This window comes from Mustela nigripes, chromosome 3 (assembly GCF_022355385.1).
Source record: "Mustela nigripes isolate SB6536 chromosome 3, MUSNIG.SB6536, whole genome shotgun sequence".
Classification (NCBI taxonomy): Eukaryota; Metazoa; Chordata; class Mammalia; order Carnivora; family Mustelidae; genus Mustela; species Mustela nigripes.
The window spans coordinates 89,572,007-89,599,543 of record NC_081559.1 but is presented as its reverse complement, the minus strand read 5'-3'; the positions used below and the strand labels follow the sequence as shown (position 1 = coordinate 89,599,543).

At 34.9% G+C, this 27,537-nt stretch overlaps 1 protein-coding gene across 1 annotated transcript in view; it reads right to left on the bottom strand.

Annotated features, from left to right (window-relative positions):
* The window catches only part of LRP1B (LDL receptor related protein 1B), a 2,002,169-nt gene that overhangs the window by 41,957 nt on the left and 1,932,675 nt on the right, over positions 1–27,537 (bottom strand). The window contains exon 85 of the mRNA XM_059394361.1: positions 21,053–21,214. Within this exon, the coding sequence (XP_059250344.1) occupies positions 21,053–21,214 (162 nt within the window). The remainder of the gene's footprint in view (positions 1–21,052; positions 21,215–27,537) is intronic.

Genomic DNA, 27,537 nt, shown 5'->3' with positions numbered 1-27,537 from the left:
TTTCCTTCCTTCCTTCCTTTCTTTCTTCTTTCAAGAGAGTGCATGTGAGCAGGGGTGAGGGGCAGAGCGAGAGGGAGACGATCTTAAGTAGGCTCAATGCCCACTGCAGAGCCAGTTGTGAGGCTCAATCTCATGACCCTGAGATCATAACTTTAGCCTAAATCAAGAGTTGGCAATTAACCAACTGAGTCCCCCAGGTGCTCCTAAAATAGCTTATTTCTTAACTAATTATGTGAGCCTTAATTAAAATGCAATTTTAATCCAAAATTTTGGGCCATTTTATTTTCATGATGACATCACAGAGAAGGCCTGAGAAACTGGAAAAAAATTGGGTTAGCATTCTGATGTTTGATGATTGCCCTATAACACACTGTAGCAAGGAATACCTTTCATTTGCCTGAGTGCTAAAGGGTAAAGTTAAATACTCACCTACAATTTACTAACTGTAAGTAATTTTGGTGCATGGATTAAATCTGCCTTAGGCTAAGATTAAAAAAAATGTGAGAATATATGCAACTTATTGGTGTTCAAAGAAATACAAATTACTTGCCTGGATGGCTCAGCCAGTTAAGCGTCTGACTTCAGTTCAGGTCATGATCTCGGGGTCCTGGGATGGGACCCCACACTGGGCTCTGCACTCAATGAGGTATCTGCTACTCCCTCCCCCTCCTCTCATGCTTGATCTCTCTTTCTCTCCCTCTCTCTCTCTCTATTTCAAAAAAATGAATAAAATCTTAACAAAAGGAAATGCAAATTAACACCTCAAAGATATACCATTGCACTTTCACTTAACTGACAACAAATAACAAACTCTCATACACTACTAGTAGAAATACAAATTGGTTCAATTGATTTGGAAAAACATTCACAGTAGATACTGTCAATTAGTAGATACTCTATTTGAACATACTCACACCTTATGACCTAGCACTTCCACTCTCAATATATATCCAAAAGGAAAGCATGAATTTGTGCACAAAAATATGTATATAATATACACAGCAACCTATGCATAGAATCAGCCCCAAACTAAAAATAATCCAAATGTTCATTGCAAGAAGCAAGGATAAACTGTGTTTCATTCACACAGAGAAATATACACACAAATATATGTATACATACACATAAATAAAAAATGAAAGCAGTACAGCTTATAAGTAACAACATGATGAATCTCACAAAAGTAATAAGAGAAAAAAGCTGGACACAAAAATATATACACTATTTTTTAATTTACATAAAGTTCAAAAGGCAAAAGTAATCTAGGGTTTTAGAAGTCAAAAAGAACTTATTTTGGGGGAGAAGGGAAGGTATAGTGAGAAAGACCATCAAGGAGCATCTGAGGTACCAACAGTATTTATTCTTGACCTGGGTGTTGGTCCACGCTGCTGTGTACACCTGGTGATAATTTATTGAACCATAAACTTGTGATTAAACTTTCCTATTTATATTATGCTTCAATAAAAAGATTTTTTCTAACCTAATGGCAAACAAACTACAATTACAATATTTTAGAGATTCGAGTTAATTTGCTAACTAGAGTAAACAGATTTTCTCTTTATAAACAGTTCTATTGAAAGGAATTCATGATCTACTTTTTATGCTTTAAAGAAAATTCTCTACCCTTTAAAGCTTTCAGTATTTTTTTCCTAGCGTGTCATATGCACAAAAATCAATGCAGTTGATTGGCCTCATGGCATAGAAGTGGAATCAAAAGAATGTAAAAGAAATGTTTTCTTAAGATAAAATTGTGAAATAAGAAGATATTAGAATTTGCACTTTAATAAATAATTCTAAATTGCAAGCTGTTAAGCCATGCCACTTTCTTCTAAAAAAGACAGAAATCATTTTAGACTCAGAACCCTTTCTCTACAGATATTCAAATGGGAGATACTTCATTTTCCCCAGTTCACATGCTTTACACTTGACACTATGTTGAAATTCAGGGACAGAGAGTCGCTCACTATACTCTGACCCTGCCAGTGTTGCTTCCCAGAGACTTTCTTTGAAAATTCTCTGACTATCTTCCAGTATTAGGCTTCAGATGTGGAGCATATAGAACTCGCTTGATTTATTTGTTCAGCTGGATTGTTTTCTGCACCACTATTAGGATTCTAGGGCCCAACCCTTACCATGCATAGTCTCTCTTCTTCTCCTTCCTCTGTCTCTCTCTGTCTTAAAGACTTCAGTATACTCAATTCTCACTCCAAGATTCCTTAACACAGGAGAAAGTAACCTTATTTAATAGGAGACTTCGTCATCTGCTATTTAAACTACCACATAAGCAGAGCACCTGGGTGGCTCAGTTGGTTAAGTGTCTGCCTTTGGCTGAGGTCATGATCCCAGGGTCCTGGGACTGAGCCCCACATTGGGCTCTCTGCTCAACGGGGAGTCTGCTTCTTCCTCTCCCTCTCCCTCTGCCTTTCCCCTGCCTGTACTCCCCTCTCTTTTTAACAAATAAATAAAATCTTAAAAAAACAAAACAAAACAACAACAACAAAATCCTACCATGTAAGCATTTGATACTTGTAAATTAGAAAGCAAAATAATCCCTTCAGTTGTTCCCTGTTATTTCAATTTTACTCATGACACATATCATGGAAAAAAAATGGTACATTTGATGGTGCTATTTCTAAAATGGATGATTCAACCAAAGTTCACGTTCTCTGCAATCATCTCAGTATAGGACAACAATGTATAATAAGTCAGTGGAGAGTGACCTAACTTCTCTCTCATTTTCTTCTCAGCTTTAACCCACTTTGAATTATAAACATCTATACAAAACTTGTATAAATACGTGCAATATTTTTACCAGTGTCACCTCTCTATATACTCCCAAATAATTACTACACACTCATATTTAAATTCTCTCTCTTCATATTTTTATCTAAGAAGAAGAATTCTTCATTGGCACTTTCTAATCCATCAGAAATTTAGTGAAGTACGAAGAAGTATGAAGTATGAGAAGCCTCCTTTGGTACGTTTCTTGTGATTCCAAGGATTCTACCCTGACCTAATAAGCTCTGAAATGAACAGAAAATTTTAGCACTCGCTGAAAGAACACTTTTCTTATCCCACAGCACTAAAAACTAGTAACCTTATAGAGCTTACCACTTTAAGCACCAAGAATGGTTTAAAACCATTTTGAAGGTAATCTTTCTGTAAGATAGATACCCATTTTCTTAAATATATAAATACATTTTTTTTGAACGATCTTATTTTTAGGTAATCTCTATACCCAACATGGGGCTTAAACTTACAACCCTGAGATCAAGAGTCATATGCTCTACCAACTGAGTCAGCCAGGCATCCCATAATATAGCAATATTTTTAATGGCTCCTGTAACACTATAATTTGTAATTGTTTCTATGAACTTATCTCTGCAGAAGTTTTATAGCCTTCTGCTTTTTGTTTTTGTTTTTGTTGTCATTTTTAGCTTTGACTAAGTGACATGTTACTGGAAAACAAACAAACAAACAAAAAACACTTAATAATTCCTCCCAAAGAAAACAGTTAGGGTTGTTGGTGGCTGGTTAACAGCAAGGTTTATAGCAAAGGGATTGTCTTCTGATTTCTGACACACAGACATAGACACAAATACACAGACACAGAGACAAACAGTCACACACCCCAATTACCTTTTTCCCCCAAATTTTAACTTTGGCTTAATAGTTACTGGAACTGGGGGAAAAAAAAAAAAGAAAAGAAATGTACACCAAAAGAAGGTAAGTTAAAAGAAAACGTAAGTGAGAGGACACTTTTTGTTGGAGGGCATGACATGAGGAAGGAATTGAATGTCGAAGATTAAGGAGTCTAGCCAGATCAACCAGTAAGCATTCAGAAAGAACAGTTTGAATTTACGGAAAGGAAAGCTGGTAAAACAATATGGTTGGTCCTGTTTTGAACAACATGAGTAATTTAACTGTGACAATGAAATGGAAGTGGTGGATCCATAATTGATTATTTGCTGAGGAACATGCATCTGCCTAATTATATCCTGGGAGCAGTAGGAAGAGGACAGAAATAAGAGAAAGGCCACCAGCTCTCAGAGAGCTGACAACTCAACTGAAAGTTTAAGACAAGAAGGAAAAAGAACCAGAACTGATCTGAAAAATATCCACTGTGGCAAGAGCCTACAAATATTACTACCAACAAAATCTTCTTTCTTATAAAACATTCATCCCCTAATTTTCAAAGTATTTTATTGACCTGAATGGCATGACAATTGAGATGTTCCACATATGGTAAGAAGGAACAATAATAAAATGTAATTAATCTGTGCTAAGAAAGTAGAGATTACCATGAAATTATATAATAACACTTTATATTCACAATATAAAAATTGTTACAACCTCTGTAGGGTAATTACACCAAGAACTGCATAGTAGCACTAAACACAATCATGTAATCTAAAGGACAACGATGGATATATAATTACAGAGTATTCATATGGTAATTAGGTGAATAGTAACTGGAGAATAAGTGAATGGCTATTTTCTGCAACAGAAATAAAATAATTTTCAAGGGATGCCATCATTGCACTCTGTCTTTCTTTCTCTCTTTCCTTTTCCAGCAACCAGAGATATAAGGAAATACTTCTCCCTTTAATCTTTTTTAGAGAATCTTAATAGACTCCATAAAAATATGGGTTGTATGGGTATATATACAGGTTTATGAATATTCATGGTGAGCCAGATGTCTATAAAATCTCTAGCTGCATTTAACTTCTTTCTCAAATATTTCTTCTATTGAAAAGTAATTGCCAAGACTATTTAGCTATTAACTCATATTTGCAACTGGGCTATTCACATTGTAATAGTTAGTGAAGTGTGAAATTTATTTAAAGAGAATAAAACCAAACTAAAATAATACCACCTAAGCAGGAGCTGAAGATACTCAGTAAGAATACTGCAAAACTGGAGAGTCTTTAATGGGTAATACAGATGGTCATACAGGGGAGACTAGATTACACAATTACATGTATAAATACCAATTGTTCTACTTCACTAAATTTTGACCTGGTTTAAAAAAATAAGTTATGTGAATTCATTTTAAGATTCATGATTAAAGTAAGCATTTGGTAATTGAGGATTATACACAACAACAATAACCAACCAGAAGTAGGACTGTATTACTTTCACAAAGGAGATGAGGTAGAATTATCTATAGTGCATATCCCTAGGCACCTATAACCGAGCTCCATTCTCAGTGTGATTCCTGCTCCATCTTCTCTGATATTTAATTGTGTCCCAGGAGTAGTAGGTTCTATGAATTTTGCTAATATTGTACCTACAGGGAGGTTTATGGCAGCTTCCATGTAGATATAAAATGTGGAAGACAGCCAATGGTGGTATTTTATAAACTTTTGATGCTAAAGTGACATAATAAAAGAAAGAAAGAAAATCATTGGCTGTGAAGGATTTGGAGGTTAAATTCAGTATTTATTCTGGCTAAGAGTGTGATCTTACCTGAGTTACTTGACTAATTTATCCAATACACCCACCAACCATCTTTGAACAGAGGCAATATTCCTAAGCATGCCTAAAATTACTTCACCAGTCCTTCCTTCCCTACCTATCCTCAACAATGCCCTTGATATCATCAAGGCCAACTAGGGTCTGTTTTAAATAAAATGATGGACATGATGATGATGATGATGATGATAAATACTCGATTTTACCTGTCTTCTTCGTGTTGGGCTCATTTGTTCTTATGGCCTCATGCATTATATGACATTTTCACATCTTATGGATGAGTAAACTGAGGCACCAAAGGAGGTTAAGCATCCTCCAAAGATCCCACAGCAGTAAGTGAGAGAACAGAAATTCAAACTCAAACTTGCCTCTCCAGCAAATTCAAACTTGCCTCTCCAGTCACTAATAATTGGTTTACAGCCCTGGGTTCTTGAACATGAGAGAATAAACTCTTTTCTTATTTAACAAGTAATACATTTGTTAAAAAACAAAAACAAAAACAAAACAAAAAACCTCCAAACAAAACAAAATGAAACAAACCTCTAGAAAGTAATTTTAAATATCTTTGGCATTCCCTTTCCTTTCTGTGTATCTAAAACTGAACATGCCGCCATCTAACTACATGGATATCTGAAGGTCTCCTCATCAGCCAGAATGTTAAAGGGTCCTGTAGCTCAAGAGCTACAGGCCCAGAAAAGCTTACTTGGTGCCCCCAGAGTCTTCAATATCAGAACTCGGGAATCAAGCTGGACTCCCACATGAGGTGGGGATACCTCACTTACAGGTTCACATTTCACAGGTCATTCTCAGCCTCCCATCCCAACCCAAGTTGGATATTTGCCTCTCCAGCCACTGATAATTGGTTTACAGTCCTGGGTTCTGGTATTCGAAGGAAATTTCTAGCTATTCATGACGATCTCTTCATTATAAAGCAGGATCAACTCTGGGTCCCTCCACATAAATAAGAAACTGAAACTACAGCCAAGAAATCACAAAAGTGAGGCATCTCTAGAGTGTTACCATTTACTGACATCTAATTTAGGAAGAAAACATTTAGAAGGATTCTGGAAAAGCTCTAAGATTCTTAAATATGATTACAGGAATGATTGTGGCCTTTCCTTCTCTCAAGTTAGTTTTTCATCTTGCATGGTTTAAGGAGGCAGAAGAGAGAAAGCAACTTGTATAAAATGCTTAGAATTTTATGATTGTTGTCTTTGAAAGCTTATATAAGGCAATGGGAAAACAGATTTAAGAAATATTAAAATTATTCTTTTTTACAGTCCTTAAATGTTTTGCACAACCCAAAATATTTTAATAATTAAACTTATTGCATAGTCCTAAATAGATCTTCCAATTTCAGAGCTGAGATTAATAAAGTAGGCAAACATTGAATCCAGGTATGCCAATTAAATATTCACTAGGGAAAAAATGTGTGCAAAACTCTGATTAGAACTGATAAATTTTCATCAGGAAAGCGTGTCTAGGAAAATTAGCATTTTCTAATTTATTACTAAAAATAGAAATATATCCCAAGTATTTCCTTAGAGAACAATGAAACATTTAGAAGAATGAAATCCATTCTGAGCCAACAGTGCTATCTCTGAGTATCCAGGTAAAAGGAAAATGTAAAGTTGAGAAAGCCAAGTTATCAAAACATTGATTTAAGTATGACATGTGGGGTGAAATTTTGAAAGTACCAGCATTAAATCTCTGACAGATTGCTATTTCAAAATGCATATTAACAATGATGGCATCAATCATTTTTTGGGGCGCCTGGGTGGCTCAGTGGATTAAGCCACTGCCTTCAGCTCAGGTCATGATCTCAGGGTCTTGGGATCAAGCCCCGCATCAGGCTCTCTGCTCAGTAGGGAGCCTGGTTCCCCCTCTCTCTCTGCCTGCCTCTCTGCCTGCTTGTCATCTCTCTCTCTCTGTCAAATGAATAAATAAAATCTTTAAAAAAAAATTTTAGTAATAATCAAAAATTAACTCATAAAATTATCATGGCAATATTTTTTCAAATATCAATAAGCCTATATATAACTTTATTTTTTCCAGATTTGCATTTTTTTTAATTTTTTTAATTTTTAATTTTTAATTTTTTTATAAACATATAATATATTTTTATCCCCCGGGGTACAGGTCTGTGAATCGCCAGGTTTGCACACTTCACAGCACTCACCATAGCACATACCCTCCCCAATGTCCATAACCCCACCCCCATTCTCCAACCCCCCCTCCCCCCAGCAACCCTCAGTTTGTTTTGTGAGATTAAGAGTCACTTATGGTTTGTCTCCCTCCCAATTCCATATTGTTTGTTTATAAATCATGTTCTAGGTTGAGTGTTCCTATTTTTAAAGCAATCCAGCCATAAAAGATTTTAGCAAGTAATTATTTCTGGGTTGAGTGTTCTTCTATTTTTAAAGGAATACAGCTATAAAAGGTTTTAGCAAGTAACTATTTATAAAGTGGTAGAGAGTCACTTGAGACTTGAAAGCGAGCTGACTTGCAAATGACAGCTAAGTAAGATTTTATAAGATGAGGCTAACTGAAAACCAAATAAGGGGATAAGCAGAAGATGGCTTAAAAAACAAGAATAAAGTGGGCTCATACCAGGTAGCATTTTTCTGACCATAAACAAGTTATCTGCCATATTTATTCCCTAATTTCTCTGTCAGGGCATGGAGTATATAGTAAGTTTCAATCAATTTCAACCTACTAAAATTTGCCAACATCTACCGTGTTAATAATATCTATTGAGTTAATAGTGCTCATGCCCTCAGAATGCCCATAATTTGATAGAATGCTCAAGGTTAATAAAGTTGAAAAAAAATTAAAAAAACAAGATCAACAAAAATTGTTAGCTAATCAGAACATGGAGAGATTTTATTTATCTGTTTGTTTATCTTATTTTTTTTAAGATTTTATTTATTTATTTGACAGAGAGAAATCACAAGTAGATGGAGAGGCAGGCAGAGAGAGAGAGAGGGAAGCAGGCTCCCTGCCGAGCAGAGAGCCCAATGCGGGACTTGATCCCAGGACCCTGAGATCATGACCTGAGCTGAAGGCAGCAGCTTAACCCACTGAGCCACCCAGGTGCCCCACCTGTTTGTTTATTTTTAAATATTTTATTTATTTAGTAGAGAGAGAGAGAGAGCATGAGCAGGGGTGGAGGGTAGCGGTGAAGAGAGGGAAAAGCAGGCTTCTCGCTGAGCTGGGAGCCCTATGAGGGGCTCGATCCCAAAACCCTGGAATCATGACCTGAATGGAAGACAGACCCTTATCTGAGCCACTCAGGAGCCCCAGGAATATATATTTTTTTAAAGATGACTGAAATCACAAAGTAGTTACTCATTTTTAGTAAACTGGAACAAGTCTCATGGAGAGATGGGAGGTGAAGAATGCTGGACAGAAGGTAATCATGGAAAGATCCTCTCAAATGAAGTATCATTAACAAAGTTATTGTCCTCACGTTGTAGCCTAACTAGAGAGCAGAGATGTCCCACATCATCATACTGGGAGAAGATGAGGCCATCCTAGAAAAACGTACAGTTCCTTTGTGCATAATTCTCTTTCTTCTTCCTTTCATTCTTCCATCCTTATTACCTTCCCTCTTCTAAGCTACTCACTTCAAATGTAAATGTCAAAATAAGGATTTCTGATATACTTAAATGTGTCCTCTTTTCTAGTTTTCCTTTAATATGTTGTTTATTGAATGCATAATATATATGTATCTATATACCTATACCAATATATTGATCAGTATAGATATATATAGATAGATGTTTCTACACTAGTGTGATAGCAAGAAGAAAAGTAATGATTTATATTGACGTGATTACTATTTAATCAGACTTCACTAAAACACTGAGAAAGTCACCTTGAAAAGGTCACCTGACAGAAGTAATATGTAGTACACTATAAAAAATTTTCACTGGTCAAATGTGCAAGTTTCCTTTAGGTCAGATCTGTGGGAATTAAACAGATTATTGATATAAAATAACCAGCTTTCCACTTTGCTAAGATTTATAATAATACCAAGATGATAGAGAATCACTTTAATTTTATTGTTAGTAGCCTTTAACTTTTAACATGATTGGAAGTCTGCATTGGATTGCTGTAATTAGTCACTAAAGTAATTTAATCCAAGATCCTTTTTGTTTAGAAAGATTATTGTTCTTTGAAAACATCCTTAAGGCAGTGAGATAAAGTCATTATTTCTTTATGCACACAATATACTAAACAATACTGTAGCAAGAAACTTTTGATATAGTAACTAATGCGTTTTCTTTCTGAAACACACTGACTCTTCTCTCCACTCAGACAGTAGGTTGGTTCTTAATTTTTTCCATCAACTCATTTCTTACCACCTGACATCTAACAATGTTTGTGTATTATTTATAAATACTAAGGTGTACCATGAAAGTTGTTTTCAGTTTATTCATGAGTAAATCCCAAGCTTCAGTGGCTGGCATGCATTAGATATTCTGTTATTATTTGTTGAATTAATGAATGGCCATTGGAAAGCAGGGCACTTCAGAAGACAGAGAACACGAGCTGATGTTTTAGTTTTTAAAACCCCAAAGGCAGTTACAAATATATGTAAATATGGAATCAGCCAACCACTCCTAAAACTAACTGGAGTTTGCCAGGACGTGTCTGTGTGTGTTCAGACGGGGAGGGGAGGACGGGAGATGAAAGAGAGGAGAACCTATGGCCAGCAGAGACAGACGTCATCAAGGCCCAGGAAACAGGCCCTTGGAAATTTGGTCCTCTCATTAAACATATACTTAGCCACTGTATCAAAAAAACAACAACTACTAGATACTGCAGGCTGCCATGTGAATGAAGGATGTGACCTGCCAAATTCTTAGAAATGGGGCATTCTACAGAATTCGACTAAACTTTTCTGCTTCTTACAGGTTTCCACTGTGTAGTCATAGTCTAATCTATGTGTGGAAGTATACCTATGAAAGAAATGATTTTCTTCAGTGGTTTGATCTACTTACTTTCTTGTGACTCAATAGATAATTCTATTCTAAATTTATGGATCATTTCAGAAATTATTTTTAAAAAGAAGCTCAGACCATATTAATAAATGCCACAAAAATAATAAATCTTTTTTTACATAGTGGCTTCCTTATCTGAACAAATTGGAATAAATTATTTTTATTTTCCAAATTATATATTACCTAAATATACATAATATTTAAATATATATTGTAACATATTTTAATTACATATTATAAATTATAGGCACTCAAAATATCTATTAGAATGAAAAATTTTTGAAAAAAGCATTTGATTTAAAAATTTGTAGAGAACTTTTCTTAAAAACTATCACCTGAAACTCTGAGAAGCAGATAAAGTTTTAAGTATTATCATTATTTATTTTACAAATCATGTGTCACCTATGACAATGAAAATAATTTGAAAGCCAAAGTTGTAGAATACTATTTATTAGTCGACAATTTTCTACTTTACATAGTTTTAAATGATCTAAAAAATGTTTTAATTCCATATCACCACCTCTAAAACTCCATATTTCTTCCTCACATCTGGATTCCAGCTTGACAGGTTCCAGAAGAGTGAACTTAAAGAGTATGTTCAGTGACGATCCAGAAAACCACTGAAACTATATTACATTTTACATATTTTGGAGGGTGGTCTGGAAGGTACCATGGAAGGGACATGAGTTCTTGGACTCAGACAATAAGTGACAGAGTTAAATAGGTGTCATTCATTACTGGTCATATGCCAATCTGTTTGTTTCCTCCACTAGGTTGATTTACATTTATTGGTTTATTTACTTTTATATCAATTTCTACCAATTGATTTTCAAGAAAAGCTTGCCCTCGGTTATTATAATATAGGTTTTCTCATTTCTGAAAAGTAATAAATAAAGTGCAAATTATTTCAGCAAATTGAAAATTAAATCATATTGTTACCATGCATTTAGTCATGGATCTTCAAGAGGTAATGCAAGTCTAAAAATTCAAATGCAGATATCTGACCTTTGTATTCATCTTCGAGTACTATTTTGAACCAAATATTTTCTATTTCTATTTCTGTTTCTCTGTCTTATATTTAAGATGTATCTGATTCTCTGGTGGCAACCCTCAATCAATTTTTTTTCCTTCCTATCAGTTAATTTTCATATAATTAAACACTATATATTGAAAAATTATTGGCTATCTCCTTTCTATTTAATTTTGCTCTTTTTAGTGTTATGTTGCCTATTAGAAAACAATGGATTTTAAAGTATATGCATTTATTGAAATTAAAGTTATATATTTGCATTAATGAGAATAAAACTGAACAAATAAATACTATTATTATTTTTTAAAAGATTTTATTTATTTATTTGACAGACAGAGATCACAAGTAGGCAGAGATACAGGCAGAGAGAGAGGAGGAAGCAGGCTCCCCGCTGAGCAGAGAGCCCGATGTGGGGATCATGACCTGAGCCGAAGGCAGAGGCTTTAACAGGCACCCCAATAAAGCCTATTATTCATGCAGTGCTTTGATTTAAGCAAAGATCTGTTCTTCACCTGATGGGTTACATAATCATAGGGTAAATTATAACTTTTCCCATCTGTCTTTGGCCTTTTGCACCCTGGGACTCAAAACTATGAGTTTAAGATTTAGGGATTTCTTTTTTTTTTTTTTTTTTTTTTTTCGTCTTGAGAACAAATGATGGCATCCTGATTCTCTTGTCATTTTTATCAATAATCAGGATGAATACATTTTTCCTAGCATAATATTTACTATCAAAAGATGTCTAATTATTGCATGAAAGAGAGTAATAATACCAGTTTATAGTGACAAAATCTTTAATAATGACAAATATGAAGATTATCACTTTAACTGTATGATAAGAATCTGATTTTGTTTTCTTCTATTTAAAAGATTTAAGATTCCGGAGTCATGATATTTTTTCAAGACATATCAGTTGACATTCCAAATCTGATATCAAGAATGTGTCTAAAATTACTTTTAAATTTACATTTAAATTGTTTGTTTGTTTGTTTTTAAGATTTTTATTTATTTATTTGGCAGACAGAGATCACAAGCAGGCAGAAAGGCAGGCAGAGAGAGAGAGAGCGGGAAGCAGGCTCACCGCCAAGCAGAGAGCCCGATGTGGGGCTCGATCCCAGGACCCTGGCATCATGACCTGAGCAGAAGGCAGAGGCTTTAACCCACTGAGCCACCCAGGCGTCCCTAAATTAATTGTTTTAAAAGTGATGTTAGCAGATGTATTTAAATAGAAACAATTTGCTTGGTTTGAGGTAAGCCTCAAGTAAATATTTTTGTTCAACCTGTGTCTCTATCAGTGCATGATTTGTGTAATATATTATTTTCAAGTACACAATTCTATTTGCAGATGATTATTTATGAATCCATTCAGTTTACTTAACACCAAATATAGCAGAATAACAATGGATGCCTTCTCTTCAGGCAAAGCCTGCCTCCCCCTTTCCTTCCTTCCCGCCTCCCTCCCTCCTTCCCTGAACCCTCTTTCCCTCCCTCCCTCCCTCTTGCTTCTTTCCTTCCTTCCCTCTATCCTGTCTTCCCTTACTTCCCAGGGCTTCCACCTGGGTATCTTTAGTTTATTTCTATAAAATCCCTCTTTAGGCAATTAGTAATCATTACTTGTATGACAAGTTATTTTCAATCTTAAGGCTTTCGTTATTTTTCATATTATTTTGTATATTCATTCCTCCTTATTTTGGAAAAAGAAGGGTGAAAACTAATGGGTATCCCTAATGCGGCATAAAAGTAGAAGAATAAATCATCTAACCTTGGCATGATTACTGATTGAAACACTGTTTCAAGAGTATTGTGAGACTAAAGTTGTCTCAAAATCAAATGAAGCTGGCATGGAAAAAAGTTACTGCTAAGATGCCAGAAAAAGAAATTAAACATTCTTTTTTTTTTTTTAATTTGTTTTTGAAATTAAGTATTCTTAAAGATTTTTTCAAATAGTAGTTTCTGAAATTATTACACATAATTAATAATATTCCAATTGTAAGTTACATTACATAGAGATAAAAGTTTATCTTTGAAATTTTTTTTTAAAGGGCACCTGGTGGCTCAGTGGGTTAAGCCGCTGCCTTTGGCTCAGGTCATGATCTCAGGGTCCTGTGATCGAGTCCCACATCGGGCTCTCTGCTCAGCAGGGAGCCTGCTTCCCCCTCTCTCTCTCTCTGCCTGCCTCTCTGTCTACTGTGATCTCTCTCTGTCAAATAAATAAATAAAATCTTTAAAAAAAAAAAAAAAACCCTTATTTATTTATTTATTTACTTACTTACTTGCTTACTTATTTTATTTATTTATTTGACAGAGACACAGCCAGAGAGAGGAAACACAAGCAGTGGGGGTAAGAGAGGGAGAAACAAGCTCCCCGCTGACCTGATGCAGGGGACCTGATGCACAGCTTGATCCCAGGACCCTGAAATCATGACCTGAGCTGAATGCAGAGGCTTATCCACCTGAGCCACCCAGGTGCCCCAGAGTTTGTCTTGCATAAAATTAACTTTATAAACACATTGCTGGGTGGGATTTGAAACAATTGCATATAAAATAATGGTATGCTCTTAAATAGTATGGAATAAAGTCAATTTCCGATCTTTGATCCTTTTTGTCAATGTAAGTCTAAGTTGCAGCTTTGTCTGGCTTTTAATCTACAAAGATATGATGCTGGTTTTTTATTCACCAAAATTTATGGGGACAAGTATCTTCTAAGAGCCTTTACGCTGAAATATCCGTGATGCCTAGAACAATAAATAGTACCCACAAGAGTTCATATATATCAGTTAAGTAAATTAATTTTAATAATCAGAATATGTACGCTGACTCATGTATGATATATTCTCTGCTTGGAAAAAACTGCCTCAGTGTCCAATAAATTCTTTTTACATGAGCACATTTCCCTTAAATATTTTCCCTCTTACTATTTTTTACATTTCCCAATAATAGCATAACATTATTGTAAAGATATGTTTTTAACAATTCTAGATTTATGTTAGATCAAAATTACCTTCAATAATATTTCTATAATTCTGACAATTTTCTCTAAACTACCCAAAGTAAGATAATACAATTAATACATTACCTTACCCTTAGCCTACCATTCTCCATCCTAGTCACATGAGAAAATAAATATATTTATTTTTCTTTACATACATTAATTCAAACCTAATTCTATTTTTATACCATTTTTTCCCCCTCCAAACTGGAAATGCAAGCACAGAGTTTCTCATGGAATGTAGGTCTTCATGAGCTGCTAAGTAAAGGTGGCCTGGAACTGTTTTAAGTTGTATCTTGTCAGAGCACAGACAAAAAAATGGCCTGGCTGACTGGAAACAAGACTTTTCTACTTTGTTACCATTCATTCAGATACCTAATACTTTCTCCTAAATCCAAGCCCTGAGTTCAGCCCCTCCATGATGGATGAGGTATGCCTCACCATGGCCTGTTTCATATTCTGGGGCAGTAGAAAGTCAAGAACATGACTGATGATATAAACACAGCTTAAAAATGCCAAGGAGACGTGTTGGATGTCCTAGGGCAGAGGCAGCTTAAGAAGACAAAGTGGGAGGCTTAGAGAGGGTTAGCAGACGCTGAAGAACCCACATGTAAAGACAAAGCCGTATGAACAATTTAAAGGGGCACATTTTAGAGAACATGAACAGATTTCCATGGCTGGAAAAAAAGATACACAGTGAATGTGTTATAATCCAGGCAAGAAGCCTGAATAAAAGCAGTGCATGTTTTCTCATCAAGAGAAAAAACAAAAACAAAAACAAACAAACAAACAAATAAAACGGAGGGCCCTCAGTAGCCAGAGCTCCAAATCATTTTTTTTCTAGGTATAAATGCTCTAAGAATCTTCAATCCTTGCTCAGTGAGGAAATGGCTACTTCTGATAATTTCACTTTTTAACTCATGATCCTTTCTTGGAGTTCTAGGCTCAGTTCTAATTGGCCTTCACACCAATAGGGACAACTGAAAACATTTTATTCTTTCCTGGTCATTATTAAAATCCTTTGGTCTCTTTTGCATGGACCTGCTGCCATAACCTTAATTACAATTCTTATTAACGCCTCTTTTCAATGGAGTAGAAACTGGTAACCATCAGGTTGAACCAGTGCATGACCTGAGCTTTGAGTGTTCCCATAGTGAGCCTCAAAAGATGTGCAGAATGGGCAGGATATCAGATGACAGGAAAACACACCAGGGGAAGCTACTTTTGGAGACAGATCCACAAGGCTATAAATTGTGGCTCCTATGTTCTCCAATGGAATAGATAAGGGAGAATGTCTTCATCTCATTCTTGGCAATAGCAAAATTGGACTAATAATACTTCACAGGGTTGTGTGAGAATTTGGTAAAACAGTGTATGTTCAGAGAAAATTATGTTTAAAAGCTTATTTCTCTGTGACCAAGACATTATACATTTTTAGTGATTCGTTATTTCTCTCGCCAACTTTCCCATAGGAAAATTAAACAGAAACAGAAAAGATAAACTTCAAAAGACTTTCCCTTCTGGCCTTTTGCAAATTCTTCTGCACTCACCACTTCTCTTCATCCAGTTAGCTGCTTCTTTCTTCTGGTTTCAGCTTACATGCTGCTTCCTTCAAGAAATCTTTCCTATAAGCTGAATTCTCTTTCTGTGTTTCTGTGCTAGCCACTGTATTTCACTAAACTACCTTTAATATAACTTGTATCTTTTCCAGAATTACACATTAGATTGTAAACCCTTTGAGGGCAGGAAATATCTCTGACATCACTGTTTTCTCAATGCCTAATAGTGACAGGTCCATGATAAGTACCAAATTTGTTTACTAATCAATTGACTAATGAAACAAAATTATTCTGCAAAGTAAAAATAATTCCATCATGTCATCACATATTGTAGACACACATCTATATTTCATAACTTTTATAATTACTCTTGATAGACTATGGTTCTAATACCAGTTACAATAGATGAAATATTTAGATGACTGTCAGGTACTTCTAATTTTATGATCTTGAGATATTACTTTGTGTTGGTATTTAATGCAATAAACTATACAGGTGTGTTTCTGATAAACTAAGTTCTAATTGAAATTATAATGGGTTCTCAAGAAGATTACTAGAGAACTTTAAAAATACCAATGAGAGAACAAACAGATTTCCATTTGATTTTAACACTGGGCTCTTAGACACAGATTGAGTTGGTCCTCAATAACTTAAGTTATTAAGTACTAATAACCTCAGGTATTATTGGCCTCATGTTTAACATTCAGCTTTAAGTGTGAAATGCCATGCTTATTATTATTTTTTATTTATACTAGAAATCCTTGCTCCAGATATGTACAAAATGGAGCTATATTTGTTCTTAAACAACTTTCTAAAAGAATATTCCATTGTACTTTGCCAGTATTTATCTCTGTCTCTCCTCCCTGGGTGCTTCTGTTAAAATTAATTTGCATTTAGACCTCAGGATTTTATATTGCCATTAGAATCATGAAATGTTTTTACTCAGCACAACTAAGAACTGATGTTTTACCTCCCACTAATGGACCTTTAATTAGGCACTGTAATGAACCATTCTGTCATTCCTTCATTTATGGAGAGAAGATTTTGTATATGCAAGATACAATTTTGACAGAACACCAGGTCCACTGAACCTTGCCGACTCACATATAATAGATCCTAAATTTATTATGCTTTTGTCAGTTTTTGGATTTATCATTTTAATGACACTGTCCACAGACTTACTTTGCTGCCAAAGAACAGCATCACCATACTGCAGGAATGTTTGTTGACATCTTGATCAACAACTCCTGGGGTCCCATTCTGACTGTAATATTACTACTTTGGGACCTTGAGCAAGTTATTTAACCTCTGTCTAAGGATTAATTGGTTAATTTTAATAAGTGCTTTGCAGTAAAAGGTGGGAAGTGCTATGACTGCTAATAGTGATAATAAAATGATAATGCAGCCTTTTATAATGCATCAGGCTACCTCAGACTGTGATTCTATTAAGTTACCAATTAAAATATATGCTTACTCAATTTATTCTTTTTCAGAAACCAAATCGCTATGATGATGGCCACATAATATTTTTTTTAAACTTAGATCAAAAAGAAAAAAAAATGGCCATGCTTGAGCTTAAAAACATTTTTTTTCAAGTTAAAAAAAAAAAAATCAACATTCTATGATGATAGACCAATTGGGAACAGAGATAAGCTGCACAGAAAAATACCAGATGGTTGTAGCCTGATTAAATGTAGCTCTTGTACATTAAGTTGATTGTTCTTTTATTAACTTGTCTCCAAACTGTTTTCATTTATTTTCTATGATTATTTATTTATTTGACAAATGCCTTTGTTGGGTATAATCTCAAAGAGGTCGTCCCAGACAAATAGGAAGGAAACACACAATTAACAATAATACCAGATTAAAGTGAGTAGAAACAGACAGAAGTAAAGAAGCAGTGACTTGAAAATTCGAAAGAAAAAGCCATGCATTCTCTTGGGCAGATGTGAAGATCTTGACAAAGGAAATGGCCTTAAAACTGGACAGGGACAGATAGATAGGATTTGGCATGGAGAGAGGAAGGTGAGGAAGAATCCAAAGAAAGTGCATTCCAGAGGAAAAGAATAATGGGAGAAAGTTGCAATGCCGAGGAAACTGACGTGAGGAGAAGCAGGGTAAGTGTGGTTTTACTAGAATAAGAGAGAGGCTGCAAAAGTAGTCTGGATAGTAATAAGGGTCTGTGTTATGCAGGGGAATAGTTGGTGCTGTCCCTGATTTACTTGGAAATCTTTCAGGGTTGTGAGAATATTGGGAAAGAACCCATGAGTTGGTAGGTTGGAGTTGTACTGGAATATTCTGCTTTGTTGAGAAGAGGGAAGAGGAAGGAAGAGCCATGAGGTCATAAGCAAGGTGTGTAAACAAGGTGTGATACCAGCATATGACAAGATTGTTTTTTGCTAGATAAAATCTGTGGGCCTATGACACATACCACTTAAGAGATAATTCCTCAGTAGCTTCCTCTGCAAAATGAGAATAAAACCGGGTACCCCATCCCCTCACTTCCTTCTCCTCTGGAACCCTCTATTTCTAGGAGTCCAGAGTCTCTCATGAGTTTCCCTCACTGATTTCTTCCCATTTAGTTTTCCTCCCTTCCCCTATGGTCCTCCAAGCTATTCGTTATGCTCCACATATGAATGAAACCATATGATAATTGTTTCTCTCTGCCTGACTTATTTCACTTAGTATAATCCCCTCAGACAATCATATTTCTCAGTGTTGAATCATCATGTACCACCACTGCTAAAGCATGAGCTTACCTGGTTCATTAGTGAGATTAAACAGATTAGTAGAATTAAGGGGAAAAAAAGAATGAAACACATAGTGCCTGGATATAGAAAGATCTCAGTAAATGTGATTGAGACAGAAAACCATTCTTCTTATTATGGATACAACATACAGCTGTGGCTATTCTTTTGAGAATAGGTACAGAGCATGCGGAGAGAAAGCATGGAGATCAGTTAGTAAAAATGAAGGTAGGAAATGCTGGAAACGTCAATGAAGATAGTGGGGATGAAGCTGGTGAGAAGTGTTCAGGTCCTGGGCATATTTTAAAGGAACAAGTGAGAAAGAAGTTGGTGTGTAAAAGAAAGCAGTCAAGAATGAATTCAAAATAGATAAATGGGGATTAAGGAGTACACTTGTAGTGATGAGCACTCAGATTGTTGGGATTGTTGAATTGCTGGATTATGTACCCGAAACTAATATAACATTGTTTGTAACTATACTGGAATTAAAACAAAAAAATAGATAGGAAGATCTTTAAAAAAATAATAAAGTGGGTTAGATTAAAAAAAAAAAAAAAAAAAGGATGAGTCCAAGATACTTGGACTCAAGTGAGGAGTGTTTCCTTTTATAGACGCAGGGTAAACTGGGGTAGAAGCAATTTGGGGTGAGAAAATCAGGTAAAGTTAGAGCCAACTCAAACTGTCAAATAGATACTTAGGTATAAAAATCTGGAATTCAGGAGGGAGGTTCAGCTAGAGATATACATTCAGAATTGTTTGTATTTGGATGATACAAAAAGTCACATGATTAGTTAAATCATCTAAGCAAGTAGGTCTCAATCGCAGTCACACATATGAAACATGTGGAAACTTTACATGGTATTGAAGCCTAACAGAATCAGAATCTTTGGGGGTTATGTTTGGGAAACTGTGTCTTACAAAACTGTATGTAAAAATGTTTAACCTAATGTTCCGATTTGTATGGAAATCACAGGCTCATGGAGTGAGTTTTTGAGAAAAAAGAGATAAGAGACAGTCATGAGCCACTCCAATATTTAAAGGTCAGGGAGATGAGGTGGAACCAGCAAAAGACAGTGAAAAGAAATACCCAGTAAAATGGGAATGAAAAGAAGAGAGTGGTAAAGACAAATGAAAGTGTTTTAAAGGGAGAGTGATTAACTGCGGATTGTGGGATAAAATAAGAATTGATAATTGGCCATTGAATATGAGAACGTGGACAACAATGAAATAAATTAACTTGACCTGATGAACAATATTTTAGCAAAATAGTGAAGATAAAAACTTGCCAGAGGTGAGGTCAAAAGAAAAATGAGAGGAATGTAGCATGTAACAACTCCTTAGAATAAAGCTATGGGTAAAAACAAACAAACCAACCAGGAAAATAAAGTTGTGGGTAGAAAGATATGGGCACAAGGTAAAGTTGTTCAAGAAACAGCTAGGGGGAGAGGAAAATACTGATAAAGAAGAAAGGTGGGGACAGTTTTAAGAGATATATCCATGAGTAGCTAAGAGGGATTGAATGTATGAGTGGACAGTAGAATATTGGAGGTAGCATGGGGTTCCGGCTCCTAAGAAGACAGTCTATGGATCTAAAAGATAAAGTAGTTCAAGAGATGATGGTGATGGTGGGAGCTTGTGGCAGTTCTCTTTAGAAAGCTTCTATTTAATCAATGAAACAGAAAGCAAGTTCTTGAGTTCAGGATGAATTTGGGGAACAGGTATTAGAGGTTTGAGGAGAAAGGAGATGATCTGACCAAAACATCTAGGAGAGTCAGTAGATTAGCAAAATACAGTTGAAGGTATAGTAAGTGCCCATTTGAAATTAGTGGTAAAAACTCAAGTGATCCCAGTCTGTATGATTATGTGCTTTTCTTCAGTTGCATCCATCAGTGGGGTACCAGTTCAGAGAAGATGGAGAATTGGATTTAACCATGGTTAGAGTTTTCAAGAAAAGTATAATAGAAGGGAAGAGAGAGCAAGGGAACTGAGGGTCTATATGAGGGGGTGATTACAATGATGGATTATAGAATCTCAGCTGAGAAAGAAGAAACATGGAATCTTTAAAATGAGAAGAATGAGGAACAATGTAAAAAATTGTTGGAGCTGGGGTGATGGAGGGAGCGACCCTGAAAAATAAGGGGTTGCTGAAAATGAGATAATGGAAGGAACATCGAGATAAGAAAATTACTTAGCGTAAACATCAAAGTATGCTGTCAGACCGTCTTATGGGACTTGCTTTCACTTACAGTACTGACATCTGTCTCCAGTGTGATCGGGCTGGCAGTGGCAGTAGGGCTGGTTCCCAGCAGTCACACTGCAGGTCCCTCCATTTTGACAAAAGTCCTCACAGACAGTCTTACCACAGTTTGGTCCCGTGAACCCCAGTGCACAGCTGCAGGTGGGTCTCCCTATTGCAAAAGAAAAAGTAACAAAAAAGAAATTATTTGACTGGAATGGTTTATTTTCATGGAATCCTCACTAGATAAGAAACAGAAGACCAAGATTCTGGTCAATGTTTTTCCACTAGTTAACCTGTGGTTTTAGGCAGTAACTTGACCTCTGTGTGTCTTAGTTTTCCCATGTTCTAGTGAAGCCTAGATTAGAAGACAACTCAGGTTCACATCAGCTAAAATAACTGGAGCTCATTTTATGCATAATTACATATTTGAATAGGTGTGTTGTGCTCTGAAGTGTTTGTGTTATTTTTTGTACTTCTCTGTTCATGTCCATTTTGCTTTTTCAATCATTTTTGTTCCATTCGTATAGCAATGCAGATTGTTTTAGCCATTAGAATATAAAATAGAGACAATCATATCTCTTCTTTTATTTTTTCCTTTTTTTCTTTCTTTTTTTTTTTTTTTTTAGTGTTCAGTGATTCATTAGCTGCGTGTAACACCCATGTGCCCTCCTTAATACCCATCACCCGGGTACCCCATCCTCTCACTCCCTTCTCCTCTGGAACCCCCTATTTCTAGGAGTCCAGAGCTCTCATGAGCTGTTTCCCTCACTGATTTCTTCCCATTTAGTTTTCCTCCCTGCCCCTATGGTCCTCCAAGCTATTCCTTATGTTCCACATATGAATAAACCATATGATAATTATCTCTCTCTGCCTGATTTATTTCACTTAGTATAATCCCCTCAGACAATCATGTTTCTCAGTATTGAATCATCATGTACCACCACTGCTAAAGCATGAGCTCAGACTTACAAATAAATATTCTAATAAGTTCAAAGTGGGCATGCCACCTATATTTATGCAATTAGTTATTTTAGTTGATTTAAATATACATACTGCATTTAGTATATAAGCACTTAGTAAGTCCTACTTTATTTCATTTTGAGATTTTTATTTATGCATGGGAAAGGACTGTCATTTAGTAAGAAGATTTAAAGTCTAATATTAACAGCACACTAGAGCAAATCTAAGGGATCATCTATGGATATTTTTCTTTATTTGCTCAATAACACCACAAGTAAAGGTGAAAAATCCTTTAAGGTGTTTGGAACATAACAAATTTAACTGTTATATCAAGAATGAGTCTCTCTAACTGCCTAAGATGTCAAGGACTGGGTGAAAAATGGAGTATAGAGCTAGCTCTTGTAAGAGAGATTAAGGAAAACAAAATGAAATAATGGCCACCATTTGTAATAGGTAAAAATGAAGTTTAGAGGTTGTGAAACTGTAAAGAAATAACATGAAAGAGAATAAAAAAATAAATTTAGTTATAGATCTGAATTAACTAGGACTTGGAAATGTTACTCAGTTGACTAGCATCAGAGAATATCCAACCATCTCCTCTCTCAACTTTGTAGACATGAAGCGTAATTAGATTGGTCATAAAAATGTATGAGTATAAGGCTTAGACTTGAAGTGTGAAAATGATATGTTTTCTCTACTGCCATAGATTCTACATTTTACATTTTTTGAAAAACACTCATAAGTGAATAAAATGCCTCCAAATAAAATCCACACATATTTCCAAGAGAATAAAAAGTTGAGGTTCCACAACCTATTTACTTATTTTGCTTTGAAAGCTCTCCACATACTTAAGCACACTTGAAGCTATTGCTTCTTAATGAACAAAGTTACATACATTTTTTATGGTGAGTAGCACTGCTTTATAGCTTATGTATAAATCTTACTAGTTTTGTGGCAGACAAATGCCTATTAATAGGTTGAGAAGCAAGGTAAATTTTACATACATTAAAAGCTGAGTCATATCATGTTTAACATTTCCAGAAAATGGCTTTAAAACTTTTAGCTAATTATTTCTCTTATAATGGTAGTGAATTTTCTAGTTGTTGCTTACATATAGACAAAATATCTTCACAGGAACAATAGTGGTTGAAAAACAAAGACACAAACAAGAGAATGAATAGTGGTAGAAGATGAAGAGGATAGAGAATTGTTAGAACACAAGTACTAAGGAAAATAAAAGACCTGAACAAAGGAAGTAATTCCTCTTCATCAACAAGAACCAGTGAATACCTTACCGAGAAATAAAACAGATAAACAGGAATACAAATTAACATGAGCTAAATGTGGAAAAAAAAAATAGACCACAAAGTACACGAGAAATCAAAAGGAATTAGAATAATCTCAAAAAGTGCCATATGGTGGTAGGACTTAAGCACCATAGATTTATGGGTTTTTTTCCCCCATTGTTTTCCATGTTTTTTAAAATTAGGAGTGAAAAACATTAAAGTGATAGAAGTTTGAAAGAAACAAATGCAACCCACTAAGGCACTTGAAAACTGCTCTATCCCAGTCACTGAGAGAATGATGCCATGCCTTTATCTCATTTACAGCTGTTTTGAAACTAGGGCAGAGTGACCAGTTTTTCCCCAACCTCCACCCCCAGCATATGCCTCAGATCATTTAGATTCTGGCTGAATTATTTTCAAAAGGCTTCTTTCTCTTCCTTTAAAGAGAAGATTTCTTTTTGACAAGAAGAAATCTTCATATTCAGGGGAACATTACCAATTTGAAGCTGTGTGTTGATAACAGCAGATCTTTTGTTTGCTGATGGGAAATGAACCATCTGTCACAGAATTTTATAATGGGCTCCATCTAATATTTTCAGGATTCTCTCTGGGTGTACCCTAATAAGTTGCATTGGATTTATTTATAAAGATTTTTTAGGTAACTCAATTTGATTTTGGCATTTGAAAAGGCAACAATACTGTTACGATGACTAAGGTATAGATTTATAGCAGTGAAGCGTCCAGGGAGCTTGGGAGTTGACAGCCTACAAGGGTAGTATAATCAGGAAGAGCATCAATTAACTGGAGGAAGGAGGGGGAGGATCAGGTTGTTGCCTCTAATCAGTCTGCTTTCTGTAGCATTTAGACGTTTAAAATGTGGGTTGTCAGGTCCCCTGGACATATGCTATCTGTGCCAAATACCAGTGGTGGAACCATGAGCACCACTTCTCTGTTTCTTTCCCCCATGAAAAACAAATAAATAAATAAATGGGGGTAATAATATGGGGTTGTTCTGCAGAATCAAGTAAAGTAAATGAGATTATACATGCAAAGCATTTCTAAAGGTACTAGGCACACAGAAGGCACTCAGTGACACTTTAGCTCTGTTTATTATTATTACCGTTGTTATTTCTACTGAGATTCACCATTCTTCATTTTGTGACTGTGTCCTAAAGAGACACTGTAACATTCTAAGAAAATCTTTTGGAAAACTGTCTTAAATTACACGTTTTATCTCCATTATTTATTTAAGATAAAACAAACTGAGGGTTCCTGGAAGGAAGGGGGCTATGAGAGATGGGGTGGCAGGAAGATGGACATTGGGGAGGGTATGTGCTATGGTGAGTGCTGTGAATTGTGTAAGACTGATGAATCACAGACCTGTACCCTGAAACAAATAATACATTATACGTTAATTAAAAAATTAAATTTTTTAAAGTGATGGTATAAAGCAGAAAAACTCCATTAAGTCTCAGACTTCAACATCTTTAACTTTGGAAGATGGGTCTTTTTCCTCTCTTTACTTTCTCAACATGCTTAATTCTACACTTTAGTAAGAAAGAACACACACATACAAACCCCACGAAACAAATACAAACAAAAAAATAATCACACCTATTATTTTTATCAAGTCCATTTACTTGAATAACTTCAAATTTTGATATATACTTGAGCTTTTTAAGAGTCTACACTCACAGCTTTCAGTTCTATCAAATGCATGAAAAAATCTTTGATCATAAAGTCACATTCCAATCCTTCAGTGGATTTACAGTTTTTATTTTTTTCAGTATACAAAAAGATGTGTCTTAACCTGTTACTTCTCTTTGCTATTTCAGAAAAGAGGACAGATCCCTCAACATGTATGTATTATTCACATAAATCAATTCTGATTCCCTAGTGGTAAAAGAGGTTGAGGGATGGAGAAGTTAATGTGTATTTATATAGTCTTGCAAAGCTTATCTCTGATCTCTTAATCCCTAAATCCACTGATTTCTTTTCAATCATCCTCCTCCTTAAATGTCTGCATAATTTACACATTTTAGTTTTGAAATTTATTTTTTCTTTTTTATTACACATTTTATTACACATCTACTCTTAAAAAATTCTTGGTTTCTAAGACACTACCATTGTTGATTTCCTGTTTTTCAGTTGCCTTTATGTTTTCTCTTTCTGTCTCTTAAAATATATTATTCCAGACTTCTTTTTGGTGATACACTTTCATGGTTACAATAATTGTTTCTCTATTCAAATACTTTAGTATCAGTTTCCTGACTCTGGGCTCATTCACCTTCCTAAATGACAGGTCTTCAGTCTCAGTCTTTGTTGTATGTCTCGTATATGTGTCTCTGGCTGCTCAGTAGGTTCAACTCTCCCATGACCCACAAGAGAGAAAATTCTTCTCATAAATATTGTCCTGGTAGCTTACACAATTTCTGAAGACTAGGTTCTCCTAGTACTAGGTCTGCTCCATATTCAAGTTCGACATTGTATGTTAGCAAAGTGCCTTAAAAGCTGTGTACAACAAATGAAGCTTAGTTTATTTGCTCCATTAATTCATTATTAATTTATCTGCTTCTGTTCATAGTCGAATGGAAACTGGTTGCATATATCTTCTAAAATGTGCCGGCAAATTTTTATGCATCAAGTTAAATAATAAATAAACTGTTTAGATTTAACTGGATAACCAAGTATGTCAAATATGGCAAAAATATAACTAAAGGTGTTAATCATCTATAATCAGTAATATACATTAAGGAATATTCATTGATACAACTAAAGATTGTATTGCTCATAAGAAGAAAGGAAATGTCTTGGATTCGCACAGAGTTCTTGAAATTTTGCTGATCTTACATGGCCCTTACACACCAAAACTAGTCTCAGTAAAAATGGTTAATTCTGAAATAGTTCATAAGAATATTTAACAGGAACTAAATGAGTTTAATAAATTTGGTAAATAATAATAAGTTATTTGTTTGTTTTTTGGTATTAGACAGACCTGGGAATCAAATCTTACTAGATATTTATTAATTGTGTGGCTTTGCAAAACTTACCTTAACTCACTAGACATAAAAAGGTGCTATTATATGCTGTATTATATGCTGGTAAAACACGCAGCACAATGTCTGCCACATAGCAAGTACTTATTGGTAGTGTTATTTTTAGTAGTTGTATTGGTATTATTACTATTAGTATTTTTATTAAGCAAATTATCAACTGAGGCTATTATTTAAACTTAACTAAGTACATGTGTTTTTATTAAGAAACTACATATGGAATCCCAATACACATTTTTCCATATGTATTCTTTAGAAAATAACATAAATATATATCCATATATATCAACTCAAAATAATGTTTTAAAATGTATAATAAAGATGGAATCTTTTCTATTATATAGATAGGTAACTACATGAATATTATAATGATTTACCATTAGTCCTTAATCCTTGTTAAATGAAACATTAAATTTTTATGATTTGGTTATAGTTTACCTCTAGAGAGATGGTCCTATATGACTATATTTTACTTTTGTTATACAGTTATAACCAGTTATTTCTTTGATGTGGGTAGATAATATTGCTGATTTGGGGGGTAACAATTTCTTGGAGCATTGACTTTGGAATAATCTAGATTTTTGGATTCTACTTATCCTACTTAACTATTCTAGCTCACATCTGAAAATTACCACAATGTAGACATCATGGAATGATAAGGATTAAATAAGGCCTTATGTTTAAGGAATTTGCCACAGTTCTTGGCACTTATTAAGCATTCAAAATGTAGTGGGCCCTATAATAAAATACGGCTTGCAAAATTTCCAAAGTATTATAATCACTGACTATATATCCCATATAGAAAAGGCTATTTACTTGCTAATGATTTTAGAGTAAAATTTGCAGTATAGCTTTTGGTCAAGTAATATATGAATAAATATCAATCAATGCTCAAAAGCATACATTCCTATTTGAATATTATAAAAGTGTGTCTGTTGGCATTTTTCAGTAATTTGATGTAATACCGGTGTCTTGTTTTTAAAAGCTAGATTTATTTAATAAACAGTATTTAAGCTGATTATAAAGATGCTACTCATCAGTGTGATTTAATCAATACTGTATGACTTTAAGTAGGTAAAATTACATCTCTGCTCAATATTGGACAAATAAATCATGACTCCTTTTTTCTATATAAACATAATGCTAGAAAAATGTGTGGTTGATTGCCATGAAGGAATGCTCTAGCTCAAGCA